General features: G+C 37.7%; 2 protein-coding genes across 11 annotated transcripts in view; both read left to right on the top strand.

The window, feature by feature from the left end:
• CCDC148 (coiled-coil domain containing 148) overlaps positions 1 to 16454 on the top strand; it is a 279432-nt gene that overhangs the window by 103956 nt on the left and 159022 nt on the right. The window lies entirely within an intron of this gene.
• LOC121501802 (TP53-regulated inhibitor of apoptosis 1-like) lies at positions 754 to 1085 on the top strand. Its single transcript, XM_041774275.1, has one exon. The coding sequence runs from the start codon at positions 754 to 756 to the stop codon at positions 982 to 984; it is 231 nt and encodes a 76-aa protein (XP_041630209.1). The 3' UTR covers positions 985 to 1085.

Here is a 16454-nt window from a genome sequence, read left to right as displayed (position 1 = left end):
CATCAGTTAATGGACATTTGGGCTCTCTCCATAGTTTGGCTATTGTTGATAATGCTGCTATAAACATCAGGGTGCCTGTTCTCAAATGTGGCTTTAAAAATAAAACCTGGTAATCTATAAAACCGAGGTACATTTTAGGCATGAATAAAACTACTAGGCAGGCTTCTACTCTTCTCCACTTCATCTTACTTTTGTGTTCCTTATCCCACCTCTAGCTGATTGGCTGACCTATCAAGAAGCCATAGTAGTTACAGAATCAGATAGTAATAGGGTAGAAGATTCTCTTTTGAATAAATATTATTTGGACACGCTTTTCACATTTTGATAGTTTCTCATAGCATTAACTCCATTTGCAAAGTCCCCTCTTCACAGATTTCAGGCTCCTTTGCTGATGGAGAACAGACTTGGACTTAGGTTTCACAAATCAGATGGTAAATGGTACTTTCATTAAAAGTAGGAAGTTTTTTTAGGTCCAATTTCAGTGATAAAGAATAGTTGATAATGGTAAACAACTATAAAAACTGAGCAAAATATTTTTTAAGAACCTGTTTGTAGGCATTGGACATAAAGTACATAGATAAAATTCTTGAAATGAAAAAAAAATTGAAGTTGAGCCCTATATTCACACAGTAAAAATAGCTAAACATTCAAAGAAACAGGAAAAGTAACTGAAAGATAATCAAGGAATAAAACAGACTCAGAAATGATATAGACATTGTAGTTAAAAGACCAATAAAAAAGGCCTCCGCTGCCATGAATAGCGTAGGGGAGGCCTGCACCGACATGAAGCGTGAGTACAACCAGTGCTTCAATTCCTGGTTTGTGGAGAAGTTCCTTAAGGGGGACGGCTCCAGAGATCCGTGCACCGACCTCTTCAAGCGCTCTCAGCAGTGTGTTCAGAAAGCAATAAAGGAGAAGGAGATTCCCATTGAAGGACTGGAACTCATGGGCCATGGCAAAGAAAAGCCTGAAAGCTCTTCTTGAACTTGACAGTCACCTTGAAAATTGACTCCTCCAATCAGGAAATTGAGGACACTGGATTTCATCAATTAAGGCTGTGAAAATAGCCATTGAATTGATGAGGAGTTCAGAAGGGAGTTTTCTTTTCTCCTTGATTTCCTCTCAGTTGTAAAAGATGATGAATCATCACTCTTTGCTTTGAGATGATTTCTCACTTGTGCTGTGGCATCTTGCTGGAACTTCACCTGCTAAAACTGAATAATTTCTTGGGATTATGGTTGCAATACTTGGTCTAGGATCAGCTTTAAATATCCTTTGTGTGTAAATACTGATTAAACTTGTCAGGATAATCAGGGTTGCCTGACCTCTTGAGTTTGCTTCAAAGGACATTAGGTGGCCTGCCCGCGTCGCTCGGGCCCGGGAAGGCGTCCGAGGGCGGCGCGCGGGGGGCCGGGGGTAGAAAAAACAAAACAAAACAAAACAAAAAAAAAACAAAGGACATTAGGTAGATTGTATTAGGGTTATTATTATGGAAGCAACTGGTTAGGATCTGTCTTTTCTCTCAGGGAGCTAAGGCTCTGAAAAGGGATCCCAGCACAAGGGTTCTAATCATGCTTGGGACATGGTTTTATTTTTTTATAACAACTTTTAAGATTGCTGGTGGACTGGGTTAGCCAAGAGGAAGACAGCCTTAAGAGTTCCTTACCTTAAGAAAAGGTGTCAGATTTCTGATTAAGGTGTGAAAGCTTGAAGAATGTCGCAGTACACACCTTTCAGAGCTCATAATATATCCTTGGAATTAAGATCCTTGGAGTAACAATGGAAGAAGATCCTAAATTGCAGAGATTTGCTATTCACAGCTTTCAGCCCAAGTCGATTATTTAGGTCTACCTATATTATCATAAAACTGTCAAAATGCTGCATCTGGTTAAATGGGACAAGAGTTTGTTTTATTTGCCTTGTGTACCCACCTAGCCTTGCAATATCTGTAATCATGAAGATGGAATAAATTGTAACATTTAGTTTAAAAAAAAAAAGACCGAAAAAATACATTCTAGAAATATGAAATATAATACCTGAAATTAAGAACTCCTTGGATGAGCTTTATTTTTTTTCCAATTTTTCTTTTTTTTCTTTTTTTATAATAAATTTATTTTTTATTGGTGTTCAATTTACCAACATACAGAATAACACCCAGTGCTCATCCTGTCAAGTGCCCCCCTCAGTGCCCGTCACCTAGTCACCCCCACCCCCCGCCCTCCTCCCCTTCCACCACCTCTAGTTCGTTTCCTAGAGTTAGGAGTCTTTATGTTCGGTCTCCCTTTCTGATATTTCCTACCCATTTCTTCTCCCTTCCCTTCTATTCCCTTTCACTATTATCTATATTCCCCAAATGAATGAGAACATATAATGTTTGTCCTTCTCCGATTGACTCATTTCACTTTGAATGAGCTTTAAAAGCAGATTAGACATAGCAGAAGACAGAATTAATGAACTTAAAGACAGGTTAACAGAAAATATTCAAACTGAAGCATATAAAGAGAAAATAATAAAATGAAAAGCAGAATAGAGAGCATAAGAGAGATATGGAATATAGCAAACAGGTTTAATATATATGTAATTAAAGCCCAGGAAGAGGAGAGAGAGAATGAAATACAGGCAGTATTGAAGAAACAATATCCAAGAACTTCACAAATTTGATGAATAATATCTGTGTATATTTTCAAGAAGTTTAGCAAACCCCAAGATGGATAAATGAAAAGAAAATAATACTGAGGCACATGGTAATCAAACTACTGAAACAAAAGGTGAAGGGAAAGAGAGTTATGTGAAGAGACAGATATGGCATCGGGATCCATCTTGTTGGTGTGAACAACAGCAAAAGCAGCATGTCCCGGGATCAGTCATGATGGCAGCAACTTTCCAGTCATGCCAGAGTCAATATGACCTGATCAGGTCTGTGTTATGTGCTTCTAGATGTTATTACTGGAAGCTTAGTCTAGACCTTGCTTCTCTGACCCTTCCAAAGACGTGAAGTTTCCTGCAATTCACACTTTCCTTCTTAAACTAAGTAGGATGGATTCTGATGTATGCAACTAATAACTCAAACCCAGATAGATGATGTCTGGGTTCTGCTATGCTATTCTCACTTGTCTGCTTGCTGACTGCAGGCTATGATGAACAGAAGTCAGAATCAATAATGACCCAGCACTTACCTGGTTCAAGCTAGAATTGATCCTATAGGTACACAAGACTCTATATAGGATCATCTTAAAAGAGAGGTGGCCAATAAAAGCTTACCCTTAATTCACATGGCTTGAGTGACTAGATGACAAAAGGAAAAGTTAATTTCACCACATGATAACAATCTATCAATTTCCATAGTTGCAATTAATTTCTATTTATATATCTGATATCATCTCAGGGAGTTTTTCCTTGGTAATGGGAGATAAGGAAGTTTCTTCTTGGGCATTAATGATGCTCACATTACATGCTTCCTTGATCAGAAAAGAAAAAAAACAATATAATTGGAAAAACTTAGATGTCTAGTTTATCACAGGAACTATCAAGATTCAGTAGTTTCTGCCAATTTAGGGCATTTGTTTTTGAATGTCTTAGTGTGGTCAACTGTGCCGTGCACCATCAGCATAATCAGTGTTATTGATGAATCCCTTGCATTACTGGTTTCCCTATAGTTTCTGCAGTTGGGGACATTCACAGAGAAGTCCTCTGTGGTTAACCATGAGTATGATATTGGCAGAACCAAGGGAGCCCTGAGGAACCATAGGCATCAATACTAGAGTGATTTTTGTTCACAGAAGCAGATGGTATTTCCTCTATACAGCTATATTATGCTATCTGTGGCTCTTGGCAGGTAGCTAATTGAAATTCCGCAGGGCTTGGGGACTTGATGAATCTATGTATTAGTTCCAAGTAAAATAGTCAAACTAGCCCTACTCTTAAAATGTCTTAGTTTTAAAAAGCATATTTGTCTGCACTGAGGTCTATTTAATAAAGTCTAAAAGAGGCTGTACTTTTCAATGTTATTTAAAATACATCTCATAAGATGTTTTACAAATGAGGATACTTGTTGTGACATATATTGTATGTTTGCATTTTAGAGTGAGTTTATGCATTATAACTTTAGGCAAAATAATCATAAGGACTGAGTAATTTAAGAGAAGAAACCGCAACTTGGGGTTACGAAATCCAGCCTTTTAGAAATTCCTATTAAAAGTAAATGCATAAGGACGCCTGGGTGGCTCAGTGGTTGAGCATCTGCCTTTGGCTCAGGTCATTATTCAGGGGTCCTGGGATTGAGTCCCGCATTGGGCTCCCTGCAGGGAACCTGCTTCTCCCTTTGCTTCTCCCTCTGCTCCTCATCCCGCTTGTGCTCATTCACTGTCGTGCATTCTCTCTCTCAAATAAATAAATAAAGTCTTTAAAATACATACATACATACATACATACATACATACATAAATATATATATGTACATACATTAAGAAAATGTTAAGTGTGTCTCATTTAACAGAAGGGGGAATCCAGAAATATACCCACATATCTATGCTTAATTGATTTTCAACAAAGATACAAAGTCATTTCAATGTAGAAAGAGTAGTCTCACGAACAAATGGTGTGGGAGCCATTGAATATCCAGATGCAAAAAGAAATGAACCTTGATACATACCTGTACTCTTATGCAAAAATTAACTCAAAATAGATCATTGATCTAAATGTAAAACTGAAAACTGTAAAACATAGAAAAAGTAAAAGATAAAATCTTTTTGACCTTGGATAGGGAAGATTTCTTAAATACATCAAATGCAATATCCCTAGAAAAAATGTTGATAAATTGGATTTTCTCAAAATTAAGAACCTTTGAGGTTCCCAGGTGGCTCAGTTGCTTGGGTGCCTGACTCTTGATTTTGGCTCAGGTCATGGTCTCAGGGTGGTAAGATTGCCCTCCTACCCTGTTGGACTCTATGCTCAACAAGGAGTCAGCTTCTCTCTTCCTCTCCCTCTGCCCCTTCCTCTGCTCACATTTTCTCTCTCTCTCTCAAATAAATAAATCTTTAGAAAAATAAAGAACTTAAGACACTGTGAAGACAATAAAAAGACAGACCTCCCACTAGGAGAAAATATTTGCAAATTACATATCTCATAAAGGGCTCACATCAGAGTTAATGAAGAATTTTCAAAACTTAATAATAAGTAAACAACTCAATAAAAAAGAACAGTCACTTCACAAAAAAGATATTTGGCAAATATGACATGAAAAGATATTCAATGCCATTAGTCACCAGAGAAATCCAAATTAAAACAACAATGGCTATCGCTATATATCTATTAAAAAGTCTAATAAAAAATCTGACCATGCCAAATATTGACAAAGACGTGGGACAACTTGAATCTCACACATTGCTGGGGGGATGCAAACTGATAGCGTCACTTCATAAAACATTTCTGCAGTTCCTCATGCTATTAAACATACACTTACCACATTCCCTGGGATCGAGTCCTGCAGCAGTCCTACTCCTAGATGTTTACTTATTTCAAATGGAAACCTGTGTTCACACAAAAACCTGTAAGTGAATGTGTGCAGCAACTTTGTCATTGCTAAAACTGGAAGCAACTCCAAGACTCCAATGCCCTCAACTGAGGAAGGGATAATAAACTATGATACTTCCATACAATGGACTATTACTTAGCAATTAAAGTAATACGTACTGAAATTTGCAACAACATGGACAAATCTCAAAGGTATTATGCTAAGTGAAAAATACCAGATGCAAAAGGCGACATAGTGTGTAATTTCATTTATACAATCTTCTTGCAAAGAAAAAACTATAGGAACTGGGGAATGGGGGACTTCCCTAATCAGCAGGAAGAGGAAAAGAAGGCCAGAGAAGGCCACTTCGCTTCAAGTTAACTTTCCAGAAATTGCACCCTGATTCCACTTAGCTTCTCATGAAGCACTTATTAATACCTGCCATACATGACTGCAATGTGAACAATGTGGTCTGTTTCAGGTGATTTATGTCCCACCCTAGTTAAGAGGTCAGTACTATGAAAAAAGGGGAGAATAAATAAGAGGGATTAAAAACAGCAGACTATGGATATGAGTTATCAGCAAGGGATTTGGGGTCCCTGCTTCCTTAAGACTCTACTTCTGCTTCAGACATTCTCACAAAAGCTTATTATCTGTAAGAACAAACACAGGACCCTTAGAGACACATCATTCTCTTGAAGGGCTGTCTATTGTATTTTAGGGGAAAACTCTGGAAAAAAAATAGATTTGGTTAAACGATGATGATAGTTTCTCTCTATAGTAAGCTTCTCTCATCCCTTTGGTGCCATTTACTCTTCTCCTTTCGATGCCTCTTCACCCTGCCCTTGATATGGGATGACCAAATATTAGTATAACAAATACATGAAACTTTGTCCTGAAACTCACAGGTCAAATCATATCAAATTGCTGTTTTTGTAGGTCAGAAAAGGCTGAATATTAGTAGTTTCTTATGGCAGGCACATCCTAATATATAGGTAAGTATAAGGGGTGCTGGGTCTTTTTACATTATATATAATGGTATATTAACAGTGCAACTGTCTCTGGAGATCTAATTTTTACGTGTATTGCAGTAGGCATATGTGCTCTTCCTCCCCCACTCCACATTATTCTCCCCATGTTCCCCTTCCACATTACATTTATTCCATCTGACGTTAATGTTTGTATATCTGTTGCTGCACTCTAAACAAGTGAAAGATACATTTTTTTATTCATCTTTATATCACTAATGCCTAACATCAGTTACAATCCATAATAGGTACTCAAAAAGCCCAATATTGATTTTATATACCCTTGAATAAGTTGTATTTGTATAAAATTGACTTTATTTTTTAAAAGTGCTAGGGGGAGCAACCCAGATGGCTCAGTGGTTTAGTGCTGCTGTTGGTTCAGGGCGTGATCCTGGAGACCCAGGATCAAGTCCCACATCAGGCTCCCTGCATGGAGCCTGCTTCTCCCTCTGCCTATGTCTCTGCCTCTCTCTCTCTCTCTCTCTCTCTCTTTCTTTCCCTCTCTCTTTCTTTGTGTCTCTCATGAATAAATAAATAAAATCTAAAAAAAAAATCCTAATTTATACTCAAGTATATGTTTTAAAAAAAATAAAAATAAAAGTGCTAGGGGAAGAATCCTGTTTATCCATTTATATTCTCTGATAATCTGCTTGTATTTCATATTGTTCACATATGGCTTTTATGTTTTTTTCAATGTTAAAATTTTTTTACATCTTATTTTATTTATTTATTTGAGAGCGAGCATGAGAGAGAGAGAGAGAGAGAGAGAAAGAGAGAGCAAGCACAAGCAGGGGGAAATGGTAGGGGCTAGGGAGAAGAAGGCTCCCCACTGAGCAGGGAGCTCCATGTGGGCTCAATCCCAGGATCCTGGGATCATGACCTGAGCCCAAGGCAGATGCTTAACCAGCTGAATCATGCAGAAGCCCCAATATTTTGCATTTTAAAATCAAACGGTATGGTATGGTATTGAGGTATTAACTCATCCAAGTCTTTTTGAGACAATCTCCATAGTTTTCCTAACTATAAAACTTATTCTGGCTACTATATATACTTTTCTCCAACTAGAAACTCAGAGGGCAGATCTGTATGCCTTTTATAGTTTGCCCTTTTACCCTGGCATTGTTTGACTCGGAAACTTTAAGCAGTGAATGAGAGGATAATTGGGTAGAGAAATCTAGTCCTGATTTCTTGCTCTTAGCTCTAGATGGAACAGGAAATCTTTTATCAAAAGAATTTCAAGTTTAGGATTAACAGTTGATAAATGGACAGATGAGGGCATCTTTTTAATGTGCCATGTATCTTCATAGACCTCTCTAGGTAATAATGAAGAAATTAAATGTGTTAGTTGTTAAAGGAAATCTCTGTTGTGATGTCTATGGTATATAGGTATATTTCTACTTAGTGGAGCACTTAGTTCTCTGAACATAATGATTGCTTGTCTCTTGTTACGAAGCTGAATCTTATCCAGTGAATTCCTATTAGCCTATTTTCACTGAGGACTATTTGAGAAAATCCCCATTTTGCAAATGTCTAAAATAATGTATATTGAGTTTCTCCTATATTGTCTTATTATAACAAATGTTATGTTTGGTTATAGTGGTTCACTGGAAGTTCTTTTTTGTGGGTGAAAGAGGCAGAGTAGCAAAGGGATACAGTTGAACAAAAAATGAGAAAAATGATCTGTTGGTGCCTGAGGCATTTATAATAAAAAGAATCAAATTTCTGGGCATGAAAGAACCAAAAGAGACATGTTAAAAGTGATTCTTCTGGGCTCTGTGCCTATTTCTTTACTTTCACAAAAGATGGAATTTGTAAAAGACATATGTTGAATGCTTGAGTATTTGAAAGCGACACAAGTTGCTTGTTACCAATTTCCTTAGTGATTATTATAAAAATTACTTTTATGTATAGCACAACTCACTCATTTACTCAATCACCAAATATTTTTTGAGCACCTGCCTATGCCAAGCACTGATATAAGCACTAGGCATACAGAGATGACTAAGATGCACACAAAGATCTTAGATTCCAGTAGAAGACAATGGTTTATAAATATAGTTATTATGGAGTGTGAGGTCATAGGAGAGTACTTATGAAAATTATGGGATAATGGAGGAGGGTATGGGGGGCAACAATAGTAAACCCTGGAAGTGGCAAGCATTTGAACTAAATCCTAAAGAATGGTGTTTATTATTATGGTAAAGTGAGAAGTGGGAGGACATTCTAGACCCGAGACTGAGACAGTCTCCCATAGATCAAAAAATATATTAGTCTACAAAAGCATTTTGGTGTTTCCTGATTGTAAATTGTGGTCCAGAGAGTAATGAGAGGAAGGCTATAAATGTAAGTGTGTGCTAGATCTTACAGGAATGTGCAATGTCAAGGAGCTGGAATTGTAATCACTGTATGTGATGAGGAGCCATAGAAGGGTTTTAGCAGGATATCGACATATTTTAAGATCAATCTGACAGTTTCGGGGAGGATGGACTTTATGGGACATAGACTAGAGGAGTGGAGGGAAGTCAGGTATGTATTGTCATAGTCTGGGTGAAAGATGACAGTGGTTTGAACTAGAGCGATGGAAATAGAGATGGAAAGGAAGGGGTAGAGGGATATTTAGAAAATTAAATGGACAAGACTGAATGATGGAAATGAAAGAACAAAAGGTGCCCAGGTTTCTAGCTTTCATTACTGGATGGATGGATTTGTTTATTTATTCTTTGTTCATTCATTTTACAAATATTAAGCTGAGTATATACTGGCATTCTTCTAAGTACTAGGGAGTCAAACATGAAAAAGATTCATAAATATCAACCCTTGTATATATGTCAGTACTTACATTCTAATAAAAGTCACAATGCCTACCAAGGTAAATAAGTAGAATATATAGTGCAAGAGAGTAGTAAGTATTAGTGAGAGAGTGATACAAACTGGGGTGTGTGTGCTGTTGAATATTTAGATAGATTGTCATTGAAAGGCCTTAGAGAGAAGAAAACAGTTGAGTAAAAACCTGAAAGAGTTGAGAGAGAAAGCTATTTATCTAGAGGAAAGGTAACAGACAAATCTGTCAAAGGGAGTAGCAAGTGCCAAGACTGCCTACTATAGTTGAGGAACAGAAGTGAGAATACTTGGCTATAGTGAACAAGGAGTGACATGATCTGACATAAACAGTTTAACAGGATCCCCCTGGCTGTTGGTTTGGGAATAGGCTAGAGGAGCAAGGGAAGAAGATGGCTGACCCATTTGGAGGCTTTTGCAGTCAGCCAGGCTTGAGATGATAGTATGAAATGTTAATATATAACAACAACCGTATATGCCCTGTGCCCAGTTCTTGCCAGCTGGTAGCCTCCTTCTTCCCTAGCTTGTTGTGGTGACCCCAGTTTATCCCCTCCTTGGCCTGCTGCTGTGCTTCAGCTCCCTTTCCTCTGTGACTCACCTCATCTTCCATATCTGCATCTTATTTGTCCCTCCAGGTCTATCACACACCATGTAATTCTTCCCCCCTCCTCTCCAAGATTTCTGCCTTACCCCAGTCCCTGGCTGTGTGCTTCTCTTAGTCCATTTCTTTGAGCCTCGACCCATACATTCCCCCTCAGGCTCTACCCTAACATCAGCCCTCAGCCTCTGAATAGTATAAGCAAATTTTTGTGAGAATCATTTCTCTGCTTTCACCACTGGATATGCATCCCCAAACAACACAAACTAGTTTTGCCTGTGTTTCAACTTTTGTGAATAGAATCAAATAGTATGTTCTTGTATTGTGCATAGCATCTTTTCCTCTATATTTTGTTGTTGTGTGCGGCTGTGGTATACCACACTTTATCAATCCATTTTGCTAATGATGACATTTGAGCCATTTACACATTTAGAGCTTTTTGGAACCATGTTGCTATGAACATTTTTTTTTTGTAACAATTCTTTTTATTTTTTTATTTATTTATTTTTAATTAATTTTTATTGGTGTTCAATTTACCAACATACAGAAAAACACCCAGTGCTCATCCCGTCAAGTGTCCACCTCAGTGCCCGTCACCCATTCCCCTCCAACACCCGCCCTCCTCCCCTTCCACCACCCCTAGTTCGTTTCCCCGAGTTAGGAGTCTTTATGTTCTGTCTCCCTTCCTGATATTTCCCAACATTTCTTTTCACTTCCTTTATATTCCCTTTCACTATTATTCATATTCCCCAAATGAATGAGAACATACACTGTTTGTCCTTCTCCGATTGACTTATTTCACTCAGCATAATACCCTCCAGTTCCATCCACGTTGAAGCAAATGGTGGGTATTTGTCGTTTCTAATTGCTGAGTAATATTCCATTGTATACATAGACCACATCTTCTTTATCCATTCATCTTTCGATGGACACCGAGGCTCCTTCCACAGTTTGGCTATTGTGGCCATTGCTGCTAGAAACATCGGGGTGCAGGTGTCCCGACGTTTCATTGCATCTGAATCTTTGGGGTAAATCCCCAACAGTGCAATTGCTGGGTCGTAGGGCAGGTCTATTTTTAACTCTTTGAGGAACCTCCACACAGTTTTCCAGAGTGGCTGCACCAGTTCACATTCCCACCAACAGTGTAAGAGGGTTCCCTTTTCTCCGCATCCTCTCCAACATTTGTGGTTTCCTGCCTTGTTAATTTTCCCCATTCTCACTGGTGTGAGGTGGTATCTCATTGTGGTTTTGATTTGTATTTCCCTGATGGCAAGTGATGCAGAGCATTTTCTCATGTGCATGTTGGCCATGTCCATGTCTTCCTCTGTGAGATTTCTCTTCATGTCTTTTGCCCATTTCATGATTGGATTGTTTGTTTCTTTGGTGTTGAGTTTAATAAGTTCTATGAACATTTTTACACATGTTCCCTGGTACTACATTTCTGTGAAGAATACTAAAGAGTGGATTGCTGGGTCATAGAATATGTGTATTTACAACTTTGTAAGGTACTACTACACTTTTTATTTCTTCTTGTAGAATTCCCTGTTCAAATCTTTTGCTCATCTTTTTTCTATTGGGCAGTCTGTCGTTTTCTTATTGGTTTATACTTGTTCACTAAATATTTTGGGTATAAACTCTTTGTGGGTTACATGTGCTTCAGATATATTTTCCCACTCTGTAACTCTCATTTTCATTGTCTGAGTAGTAACTTACTACATAAAACAGTTTTTAATTTTTAAGTAATAATAAATTTATCAACTTCTTTCATGGTTAATGCTTTTGTATTTTGTATAAACATTTTTATCTATCTCCAGGGCAGAAACTAGAACCCAAAAAAATTCTCTTAAAAATAAAAAATTATAGGACACCTGGGTGGCTCAGTTGGTTAAGCATCTGCCTTTGGCTCGAATTATGATCTCAGGGTCCTGGTATTGAGTCCCGCATCCGGCTCTCTGCTCAGCAGCAAATCTGCTTCTCTGTCTCCTTTGCCTCTCTCTCTCTCTCTCTCTCTCTCTCTCTCTCTCATAAATAAATAATAAAATAATAAATAAATAAAATAAAAATAATAAATAAATAAATAAATAAATAAATAAATAAATAAATAAAATCTTTTTAAAATTAAAAAAAATGTTAGGACTAATTACAACAGATACCTTAAGTCCGATTATAGATCACAATCGAGTATTGTGAATGTGTTAAGACTATGTCATTATTGAAAACTATTCCCAGGGCTACTACATGTTAGTTGTGCAAAGTAAATATAGAGCACAACTCAAGGAGTGGTGACATGGGCAATAATTAAAATTGGGTAGCGCGCAACCTAAATGACTCATCACAACAGGATTGACTATTTCATGCAAAAAGTCTTTTTGAGGAGTTGGAGAGCCACTCTAACATGCCCTACACTTCTTTGAGGTGATGATGGTCATTCTTGATACTTAACAATTCACACCTACCAAATGTTCCAAATTAAGCTGATGTTATAATTTTTTTCTCTGACTCACAAACAAGGAAAATAAAAACTAACATTTATGAAACATTTACTACAATTTAGAGACTATGCCACATGATTTACATTCATGACCTCATTTAATACTTACTATAACACAGTAAGTTAGATCTTTAATTTTCTCTATTTTATGAACAAGGAAACAGAAGCTTAGAGGGGTTAAGTAAACTTGTTTAAGTTTAACAAGGTCATAAGTAATCTAGAAAAGATATGACCTAATATTCTCAGGCTTCAATTTCTTTGTCTCTCAAAGACAAAAGTTGTACTAAATTATCTCCAGTTTTAAAATTCTAGGATTTGCGTTTAATATGCAATTTTAATATCTCTGCTGTGAATTTGCATCTTTAAGTGAATTTCTAGTATTAGATGCATAGGTTCGAATTTCTGTTTATAGGCTGATAATTAGTATGAAGCATCATACTTTTCCCATTTGTCATTAACAGAGCATCTATGAACAAATTTAAAATAATGGGGTTTAATCTGATCCAAGAGACCTTTTCATTTTTTTTCTTTTTTTTTTAAATTGGAGTTCAATTTGCTAACATATAGCATAACACCCAGTGCTCATCCCGCCAAGTGCTCCCCTCAGTGCCCGTCACCCAGTCATCCCAACCCCCTGCCCACTTCCCTTTCCACTACCCCTTGTTCATTTCCCAGAGTTAGGTGCAAGAGACCTTTTCAAAGTCTGATCCAGAACCATGATTATCCATGTATAAATGACCATATTGGATGCCTGCTTAGTTCACAGTGTTTCATATGGCTGAAAAAACTCCTCTCAATAATAATGGAAATGCCATTTTGTGTGTGTGAATGGAGTTGCATCTCACTTAATGTAATCCTTCATACTCAATCTTAAAGTTGGCTCAAGGTACAATTAAGTAATTTTGAACACAAACCCAGGAAATGCCTCACTCTGTCTGATAAGATTCTTGAAAAAATTCAAGTTATATAAATAATTTACAACTAAATATCGCCATTTTACAAGTAATCCTTTTAACTAAATAATTTTTTTGGAGACATTAGGCATCTTTCTTTTTCTCTAGAAAAAGAAAGCTTGTCAGGAATTTATAGGTATAATAGTAATACTTTGATTTTAAAGTGAATATATGCTCAAGCCATAAACTTCTTTGGATACTAACAAGGACTGCTGATGATGTACATGGGTGATTCTGTCTGGAACTTACATTGCAGGAAAAACGCTCACGCTAATATGTACCTTTTCAAAGTCATCATGACTACTTATGCTTTTTCAAAGTAATAATAATTTCTCCAGAGACTTTTTCAATTTAAAATTTCCCCATCAAGAATCTTTTACAAAATACTTGAATAAATATAACGAACTGCAACTCTGACTTCCAGCTGTCACCAAAGGTCTCCAAAGAATATACTTTGATTATAAAACTAGACTGACAGGAATTTTTTTAAAAAAGATAGAGACTCCAAAAAGCCACAGAACTGTTAGGCCCCTTTGTTCACATAAATTCCCTAGTATGAAGCCATAGAGAAGTATTAATATCAGAAAGTTCTTTCTTTCTTTTTTGAGAAAGGAAAAACCTAATTACTACCTAGAAGTGAGTGGCATGGCTCCCACTCATGCATACTGATGCTCTGAATGGAAACCTATTATATTGTCGAAATCTGAACAATATAGCAATCACGATTTAGTTATCTTCCTTAATTTTTCAAAATACTTTGACATGTATATTTCTGCCATCAAAGTTATCTTAAGAGAGAAGACAAATTATTACCCCTAAGCCCCAGATAAGGACATTGAGTCAAAAAAAATGGGTCTGTCAGAAGTGACATATGTGGCATTTGATTTGGGACTAGAATTAATTCTGCAGTCTTACTACTGCCATTTCCTAAAGACTACAGGGTCACTTGCAGGGAGATAGGAATAAATGGGAAAATGCTGCTCTGAGAAAAGCAAGGAAGTCTTCCTTCCTCTTTGTCCTTTTCTATGTCAGTTTTCCTAAATATTCATGCCATGGCAAAGTGAGTTGGCCTTGTTTTTCCTGGCCTTATGAATATTTTGTGGCCACCTAGCTACCAATTTAAATAAATTCATATAACTCCATTTGACTCTATTGACTTGCCTCTTTCTTCTTGGAATTCTCCCATCCTCGCTTCTGAGAATCCTCCTTGTCCAAGTTTTTCTTCTGGTCTATGGCCACTCCCGACTCTCTTGGACTGCAGTAATAGTCTCCCACATTGATTCCTCCAACACCAGCCTTATGGACCTGAATATATCCTCCAAACAACCACCAGAATAATTTACTTGGAGCAAAATGTCTAGCCATGTTACTTCCCTGCTTAAAACTTGTGAATGTCTTCCCATGGACCTGGGCAGTGGTCGTCAATGCCCTCAGACACAATGCCCTCTATTTGCAAAAACTGTTCTATGAAATCTCAATCTCCTAAAATGAAATACACAGAAAATACAGTCAGCCTACATACATAACTTGAAAATGAAATAAATAAAATGCCCAAACAATAATGCGAAAAGGAAGTAAAATAAAATAATTTGGTATAAAATAATATGTATTTCAGTGTGTAAATGTGTGGGTGTGACATCACCAAAAGACACAATGGTCAGGGAACCTGGGTGGCTCAGTGGTTAGGCATCTGCCTTTGGCTCAGGGCGTGATCCTGGATCTAGTCCTGCATCGGGCTCCCTGCATGGAGCCTGCTTCTCCCTCTGCCTGTGTCTCTGCCTCTCTCTCTGTCTCTCATGAATAAATAAATAAAATCTTAAAAAAAAAAAAGAAGATACAATCGTCAGATACTTGCACCTATATGTAGAATCACAGTGACTGTGAAGGCTGCAGATGTAGGTGGATACAGATGTATGTATTCATGACTCAAATTCATGAACAGTGTTGCTATCAGTGATGTAATTTTCTAAAATGGTAATATTTAATGATATAGTCTGTAACACTATCTTTTCATACTTGAATGTAAACATAAATCACCTGGAGGTCTCCTCAAACTGCACATTCTAGGATGGAGTTGGAAATTATGCTTTTCTAATGAGCCCCTCCAGGTGATGCCTATGCTGCAAGTCCATGGACCACGTGTTGAATAGCCAGAGCCTAGACCAGGGGGACTTCATTTGTATGCAGAGGCTCATAACATCTACGGATATTCCAGTAAAATGTTGAAGTCCCACGCGAGACTTTATGAATTGGGGGTCATCTCTATATTGGAGTAACCGCTATCCTGGAACATAGCCATCAAGCTCAGCAACCTTAAGCTCTGAGCCCAAAGCAAGGGCAAGGAAACTGCAGAGAAAACACTCTCCCCTTCTGTGAGAAAGTCAGTGGTTAAGGCTGGAGTCCTCTCCAAGGGAGTGTAGTATTTTGCTGGGAATACAGAGGAACAAGATAGATCATTCCAAACTTAACCATTATATAATCTCATGCCATGTATTTCTATTCGGGTATTCGGTGCCTGAGACAAACGGATGAGAGATGATGTTAGGGAACGGCATGGCATCTGAGTCCCTTGAAGCAGGGAGTAATGAACATGATGCATTTCTGTGAGGAGCCTAGACCCCTGCGGTACAGAGAGACTAGGGAATGCAGGGCTCGTTAGCACTTCCCTAGGATTTGGTGGCTTTGACGGCACCAGGAGATGACTTGCAAGGGAATCCCTTGTAAGAGCTGCAGACTTAGTGGATGAGAGGAGAGATGGCTGATCCTTCCTGACGTCTAAGAAAGAGGCAAATGTCCAGCAGACATTTGCTTGTTAATATACCCTCTGTTGATTTCTAGAAGTACTTGGGAGCACTTTACAGTGGGCTGAAGTCCCATGGAGGAGGTGAGCATAAGGAGGCAGTAGAATTCGTACACGAATGCTAATGTGACATTATTTGTAGTCACAGGTTGAAGAAGTCTGAGGACATTGTTATTTACTACTGGGACTGGATACACTGTCATTTGCTATTGATAATCATCAAATACCTCCTTA

Source organism: Vulpes lagopus, chromosome 11 (genome assembly GCF_018345385.1).
Source record: "Vulpes lagopus strain Blue_001 chromosome 11, ASM1834538v1, whole genome shotgun sequence".
NCBI lineage: Eukaryota > Metazoa > Chordata > Mammalia > Carnivora > Canidae > Vulpes > Vulpes lagopus.
This window is presented reverse-complemented; position numbering and strand designations above follow the sequence as displayed.

Bases quoted from the DNA above. Each gene is read 5' to 3' on its own strand.
- LOC121501802 (XM_041774275.1), top strand. From the start codon at position 754: ATGAATAGCGTAGGGGAGGCCTGCACCGACATGAAGCGTGAGTACAAC.